General features: G+C 31.5%; 1 protein-coding gene across 2 annotated transcripts; it reads left to right on the top strand.

Moving 5' to 3' along the window:
• The first annotated feature begins 1,928 nt into the window (after positions 1-1,928).
• LOC114298355 (UNC93-like protein 3) lies at positions 1,929-5,316 on the top strand. Of its 2 annotated transcripts, XM_082920774.1 has the most exons (5): positions 1,929-2,380; positions 2,467-2,630; positions 3,439-3,502; positions 3,592-3,687; positions 3,812-4,940. In XM_082920774.1, exons 1-5 carry the CDS (start codon positions 2,222-2,224, stop codon positions 3,881-3,883), a joined length of 555 nt encoding a protein of 184 aa, XP_082776900.1. In that variant the 5' UTR covers positions 1,929-2,221; the 3' UTR covers positions 3,884-4,940. The 2 variants fall into 2 exon arrangements, with proteins under 2 accessions (XP_082776900.1, XP_082776899.1); XM_082920773.1 differs by lacking the exons at positions 3,592-3,687; positions 3,812-4,940 and adding an exon at positions 4,951-5,316.
• Positions 5,317-7,620: the final 2,304 nt, after the last annotated feature.

Raw genomic sequence — 7,620 nt, 5'->3', positions numbered from 1 at the left:
ACTTTAAATATTAAAAAAATTCAATGAAAACAACAAAAATACGGGAAACGAAAAAGTATAATTTTATGAAAAGTGAATTCTGAAAATTGAAAACAAATAGAGTCAATAATTTCATTTATTTTCTAATTTATTTTATTTTCTCCAAACCTATGTTTGGGGTGTTGGTTTTAGGATATTTTAGTTCAAAAAAAATAAAATTAAAAACTCAATAAGATAAATTGTTTTATCTAAATCATAATCATTTCATATTTTCTTTGAAAAACCCATCATAAATAAGACTTTTAACCCCAAACTAAGGCCTCATTTGACAACATCAATTTTTAATTTAAAAGCTAAAAAATCACTAAAAAAAAAAAAAGCCAACAACATATATCAAAAAGTCAAAGATTTCATTTTTCTCTCTATTTTTTGCACATTTTTTCATAAAAAAATCAAAAATTCATTCAAAACATACTAGGCTCCGTTTGGTAAGACTTATTAACTATGATTTGAGAATATGAGTTGTATTTTGAGTTTGTGTGTTTTGAAATTATGATTTGAGTGTAGAAAATTTGTTTGGTTATCATTTTTGAATAGAGTGTTGAATTAAGTTCTGAATTGAGTGTGTAATTGAGTTTTGATAGTTTGATTGACATGTGAAGTAAGAAAATTTGTTTAGTTATTTTGTTTAGTTATGAGTTTTGGAAAGAGTTTTCAAAACTTAATTCAAATTGTTATAACTCATAACCTAACACACTACTTTCACACTATTGAAAATTCTAATCAACACTCATAACCAAACTCTTTTTAAAATTCAATTAAAACAATTTATTGTTAACAGAAAATAACATTAATCAATTTTTTAATTGAAAATACTACAAAGGAAATAATTTTTTTTTCAAAACAAATATTCAAAAAATTTAAATAATAAATATTTAAATAATTTAAATAATCTAAAATTTTAATATGTAAAAAGTTAAAATAAATATTCAAAAAATTAAAATCATAAAAATTTAAATAATTTAAAATTTTAATATTTTAAATTTAAAAACAACTCTATACTCAAATCGTAACCAAACACATAAAACAAAACTCAATTAAGAATTATTTTTAAAACTCATAACCAAACGCACAACTCGAAACTCCATACTACTTTCACAACTCAACACTCAAATCATAACCAAATACATAACCAAAAAATTAAAATATTTAAAAATATTTTTATAAAATAGAGTTTGAATTTATTCTTATAAAATATTTTAAAATTTAAAAAAATTAAAATCATAATATTTAAAAATTAAAATATTTAAAAATATTCAAAAAATTAAAAAAATCGTAACATATTTAAATATTAAAATATTTAAAATCTTAACAAAATTAAAATATTGATTTGAATGGAGTTTTGAAAAAAGTTTTGTGAGTTTTGAAAAGTAATGATTATGTTTTGAATTGAGTTTTGAGAAGGAGAAAAGTTAGAGATCAAGAAAATTTTTTTCATGAAAATGATCATGAAAAATTTATGATCCTTGGATTATCTTGATTAGTGTGTGGTGCTTTATTCTAAGTGTAATATAAGGGTCACAAAACTTTCATGATTATTTTCATGAAAGGTTTTTCATGATACCTAGCATTGTTGTTTGAGAAGTGGGTGTAGAATTATGAGTTGAAAGCTCAAAGGAAACACTACACTCAAAGCAATGAGTGAAACTATAATTTGAGAGATTTACCAAATGAAACTCTAATTTTTTCACATCATAGTTTAATCCAAAGTTAAAGAATTACTTTTAAAAAAAAAGTTGGTTCCAAATAAGGCCTAAAAAACAACAATAATAATAATAATAATAATAATAATAATAATAATAATAATAATAAAAGAAAAAAAAACCGCATCCAGACGAATGCTGTATTTCAGAGAAGTGGCCAGTCAGCACCCGAAGAGGGGTCAAAACAAGGACACTCCCGTCAACATTTTCATTTTTCCCATTACTTTCTCACGAACCAAACAAGATTAAAGGAATGCACCTCCGGTCCCTCTTCCTCCTTCTCTCTCTACCCCGTCTACGTCTCATATTCAAAATCTTCGATTTGCTCTATAAAATAATCACACTCTCTCAGATCAGATATCTTGTGATTCAATCCACTCTCGTCAGCACTCTCTCTCATGCACTCCACCAACCATTTCTAGGTTTTCAATCGATCTTCTCATAGCAAATTCAATTGATTGGAGTGTTTCTCAGAAGCTATGGAAGAAGAAGAAGCACCACTCGTTGCTGAGAACTCGGAAACTCAAACCCTAACGAAGAAGAACCATACCAGAGATGTGCATATTCTGAGCTCGGCTTTCTTGTTGATGTTCTTGGCTTATGGTGCTGTTCAGAATCTGGAGAGTACAATCAATACTGTTAGTTCTAAATTTGATTGATGAGACATAAATTGAACAATTGCGTGTTTTTTTTTTATGGGTTAGACTTTGAATTTGGGTTTCAGGAGGAAGATATAGGGACAATTTCGCTCGGGATATTGTATTTGTCTTTTATGGTTTTTTCTTTCTTTGCTTCATTGGTGGTTCGGTTCCTGGGTACAAAAAATGCTCTTGTTCTTGAGACTGCTGGGTATTGGTTGTTCATAGCAGTGAATTTGAAGCCCACATGGTAACAATTTTTTTCACCATTGATGCATTGTCTTAATTTAGTTGAGGACAAACGTGCTTTTTAAGTTTTATGTGACTGTGTCTTTGCACTGATAGGTGATGAAATAGCCAAAATTGTTGGGGAGTAGGCTCCCCTCAAGACTACATCTTCTCCATACTCCCTTAAGACTCTATTTTGTGGGCTCCATAGTTTTGTGATACAAACCGTTCATCTCATAGGTCGAAGAGAAGAATATATTTATTAAAATTTAGCTTGATTGGACATCAATCGATACACTAACTAATCGTGTTTTATGCTAATAAAAAAAAAACTGACCGTGTTTCATTTTATGAAATGGATGGTACATATAAATCTAAATAAAAACCATTGATTTTATAAGATAAAATATGATAAGTTAATATGCTCATCGATATTCAATAAAGTTAATTTTTTTCATATATGTTCTATTCTATTGGGCAAACAAGATGAGCGGTTTGGATCACCTTCGTTGGCTACATGGAGCCCACAAAATGAAGTCTTGAGAGATATTGAGAGGATGAAGTCTTGAGGGGAGTTGCTCCCAAAATGTTTGAGTGAATTTCATGAGACTAAAAGTCCATGTGGTTTGGGACTTGGGTGGGTAAGATTGGGTGTAGACCTTGTCTTTCCACTATTTGCGGAAAATGGATGCTCTTTGACTCGAGACAACATTCTTATGCTTGTCAGTATTGTACTAAATAATGATGTGGGCACATATTTGATAGAGCCCTATCATGTTCATCAAATTGATGAAGTTGTATATACTTAAAAATGAATATTCTTGTGATAGGTACATGACGGTTTCAGCTTCATTGTACCTAGGATTTTCTGCTTCAATAATATGGGTTGCAGAGGTACAAGTCCATCTTTTAGATTTGGTTCATCACTTTCTTGTGTTTGATGATGTAATAAGTACATTACTTTTTCCCTAATGATATTATAGTCCATCAAGATACATATCTTACTTCTACAACACGAAGTCATGCACATGATTGGTAACTTCAATGGAGAATTTTGGGGAATGTTTACAGGTCACAAGGTGCTGCATTTTGGTGTTTGATGACAATTTTAATGATCTTTGGTTCTAATAAGAATATATTCAATTTGTTTTGTATGGATGTTGTGCATCTGGAATAATCTTCATTTTTTATTGAATTTTGCAGTTCGTTGGAAACCTTGTCTCTTGTTCTATTGAAAGATGGAACGATATGTGCATGCTTGTGATTCCAAGCTGATTTCCATGTCCTATATTTTTCTATGTTGTTTGTTGTATTACTAGTACCAATTCATTATCATAGATTTAGTTATTAATGCTTGCATTACACTCGAGAAACTCTGACCTTGATTGTACCAAAAAATTATTTAATGTTAAATTTATCTTTTGCATCTCTAATGCAATTTTAGCTATAAGTTAGCACTGAAAAATAAAGATGGCAGAAAGATGAGGAGAGTCCGATTTATTATGAAGTGAATGATGTTTATTTCCTTTTTTTCCCCCTCTTTGGCTAAGGGATTTCCCTTTTCCTTTTGTTTCTTTAATAATTTCTTTGGTGGACGTTTTAGTGATAGTTTTTTTTTTTCTTTTTTTTTTATGAAAAAAAGGGATAAAATCAAGGGTCCCAAACCTTATTCAATAGTCTCAAAATCAATCAATGAAGAGAGTTTCAAAAGAAATGACTTCCCTTAGTTGGTTTGAGTGGCATAGTTCGTTGGAGTAGTTGTCTAACCGTGGGAAACAATTGTATAGCCATGTCAACAATTAGAGCTATGGAGTTTCGACATGGTTGGCTTCCATTTTTGGCATTCCTTTTGCTAGAAAATTTTGTCAAGTTGACAAACTTGACTATTCCATTCTGCGAATCCTTCACACGTCTACCCAAGTATCCGAAGGGTATCAAGGTCTAAAACAAAAAGTTGATATAGTATCCAACACATGTCAAAAAGTGTCCGATGAGTGCTAGTGCCAGACATGCATCGAACACGGATACACACCTTCTTAGTAGTGTCAAGAAGTGTATGTGTTTCTTGGGGTGTTCAATATATATATTTTTAAGATAGCAAATAAAATATTAAAATATACATAAATTACTTGTATTTAATAAAAAATAATAAGGATATTCAATGGCACGACTTTAATCCTATGTAGTGCCGTCCTTGACAACAATATACCAATATCTTTCATTTGGTTGTGGAAAATTTGAAGTATTGTAGATTCTACCTCAGTGTCAAAATCTATGATTTTTTAGTTCTTTTAAAACACTCACATCTTTAATTTGTTATTCTTTCTTTCACATCACTGCAGGGGGGAACTACCAGTGGCACAACTTTACTATATATTGTGTTCCTTTGTAATATGACCTTAGGTACCATACTCATGTGCTTCTTACAAAAGAGGGATGCTAAAGGAGAGGAGACTTTACCAGATTCTTCTGTCAGTTTCTACTCTTCCATGGTTTCTATGTCAAAGTCTGTCATCGCTCCATTGTGTGACTTATGAATGTTATTAATCATCCCCCTTATTGCATATTCAGGCTTACAACAAGCATTTGTATGGTAATTGTTGATTAACTTATGACATTTACCTTTTTTATTGTCCTTCGACCATTCAATTTTGTGCACTATATACATTGTAACATTTTCTTCAATCAAGCATGGAACGCATTTACAATTTTAGGGCTGAATACACCAAGTTCATTATCGAACCTGCACTTGGTGAGTCTAGTGTAAGTGGTGCTATGGCAGTGTATGGGGCTTTTGATGCAATTGTAAGTATGGCAATCCAGAAATGAGTAGCTTTATGGAATGGTTTAAATGAATTAGCTCACTTGGTGAGTCTATTTCTGTTTTACGTACATTAATTTTGACAAGGCATGTTCTTCATCTCTTTCATCTTGTTGAGTTGGAGAAATAAAAATGAATTGAGTGAACAACTTTAAATTTCATTAAACTTTTCCTTTTGTAAGGAACAAGAATAACAAATAATATATAACCTTTTCCATATTTGTTCTCTCTGAGTTATGTTGTGTGTTTGCAACAATATACAAAATTTCATTTATTGTCCTGGTGGTACGTCACATGGATAATATGGATGGATTATATCCTGTGTTCTGTTCCATAATCTTATTTTCCCCACGGTATGTGCATTCAAGTTATTTACTCACAACCTCTGCTATGATCTCTAGCCTCATATGTTTTATAGGAAATTATTCGATAATAATGTGGCATAGGATGTAAACACTATTACACCTCAAGCTTGCTAAAAGTTAAAAACCCAGGAAAACCATCTTTGTTTTATAATTTGTCATTTATTTGATTCATTAAGTTTTCAGACTCAGTATATATCTGGAATATGTGTCAGTGTTCGTTGGCTATGGGTCGACTCGCCTCTGGTCTCAAGTCAACCACTCTAATAGTTTGTGCCGGAGCTTTCATTCAGTTATGGTACTGCTTTGGCTTCTACTGAAGTGCGGGTTAGGTTTCTCGTTGATTCCAACTAAAGTTATTTGGAATCTAAAGTTTTTAATCATATTTATCTGATTTGAAGTTGCTATGACTTTATCAGTTCTTGTTAACTGTGCCATTGTGCAGCGTAACTAGTGGAGTACTCGGCATTTTATACCCCCTTCTCATTGTAGCTGCATTGGGAATTGGGGATGGAATATTCAACACACAGCTTAATGCTTTGCTTGGGAAGCTCTTTAAGCATGATATGGTAGTGATTTATTTTGTTTGGTTTACTAAGCCTTTTTAGTTTGATTTATACTCTTTTTCACATAAGTGTTGACACGAGAAGTGCATGCCTTGAGTTGAGTGTATGAATAAGTGATGGACGTGTGTCCAAAGCGTGTCTAGATCTAAAAAATATAAAAAAAATATTTAAATTAATGAAACATTTGGACGTGTATTCGATACGTTACCTTCTTAGAGGTGTTTGTGCGTGGGGGATCTAATTGAGAGGAAGGTGGGATGAAACTATGTATTGATTTATTTATAAAAAATAAATAAATTAGTGGATGTAATTGTGAAAACGTATGTTTTATGGTTGAAGATAAGGTATATTGAGATTCTCGAGACGTAAATTCCATATATTGAAGGAAATTCGGAAAACTTATTCCTTTAGGAAAGTTAAAGATATGGGTTCCACAAGTGTTCTCCTAATTGAACAATTAAACAAATAGGAGAAAATTGACTTTTGTGTGTTGTACTCTCCTTTAAAATGTTAGTTATCTTAATTATTTTCACACTTATGTCTAATCTATTTCTCATTCATGTATATTAAAGATATTTAGCCCTCAACTTTTTCTTGGTCGTTTCTTTGTGCAAATGCACTTGCATTTAATTCTCAAATGTTACTTTTGGGGTGTACAGGAAGGAGCATTTGCACAGCTCAAGGTTTGGCAGTGTGCTTCGATTGCAGTTGTGTTTTTTGTGAGCCCTCACGTTTCTTTGCATGTTGTGTTAGTGGTTATGCTTGTTGTAGTCTGCATCTCTGTTGTCGGGTTTCTATTCCTCACTCTTATGGTCGAGAAAGCATTCTCTTGTGCTGATTGTTTTTTTGCAACCGGACACTTAATCAATATTTGTTGCCAAAGCATGTATTATTCACGTCTTGCATATTGATTGCCGCAGAACGGTGTATCTGCCTATGAAATCTATTCAATAAGAAAATATGTTCACCTGTTAATATTTCTTCAAAAGAAAAGTATTTAGAGGCTAATTTGAATGTAAATATCATATTATTGTTCTTTTCTATTGAGAATAGAGTCTTTGTGAAAGTTGGCAATTAGTGCAAGTAATATTTGTGGAATATGGACATCTTTATATGCCCTGCCTAAATTGGAACCCGGATTACCTCTTTTAGATTTTATTGATTTATGAAAGAGATTGTTTTTGCTTACATGAACAACTGCATAAATTAAACAAGAAAGCAATGAGAGAGGTAATTGATCTTGGTTTCACAAAGTGTTGGACT

Source organism: Camellia sinensis, chromosome 3 (assembly GCF_055761805.1).
Source record: "Camellia sinensis isolate YWXY chromosome 3, ASM5576180v1, whole genome shotgun sequence".
NCBI lineage: Eukaryota > Viridiplantae > Streptophyta > Magnoliopsida > Ericales > Theaceae > Camellia > Camellia sinensis.
Note: the sequence above shows the minus strand (reverse complement) of the source record. Positions and strands in the feature narration are given on the sequence as shown.

Bases quoted from the DNA above. Each gene is read 5' to 3' on its own strand.
- LOC114298355 (XM_082920773.1), top strand. From the start codon at position 2,222: ATGGAAGAAGAAGAAGCACCACTCGTTGCTGAGAACTCGGAAACTCAA. The intron at 2,381-2,466 runs GTTAGTTCTAAA...TTTGGGTTTCAG, and splicing joins TGGAGAGTACAATCAATACT to GAGGAAGATATAGGGACAAT. The intron at 2,631-3,438 runs GTAACAATTTTT...TTCTTGTGATAG, and splicing joins GTGAATTTGAAGCCCACATG to GTACATGACGGTTTCAGCTT.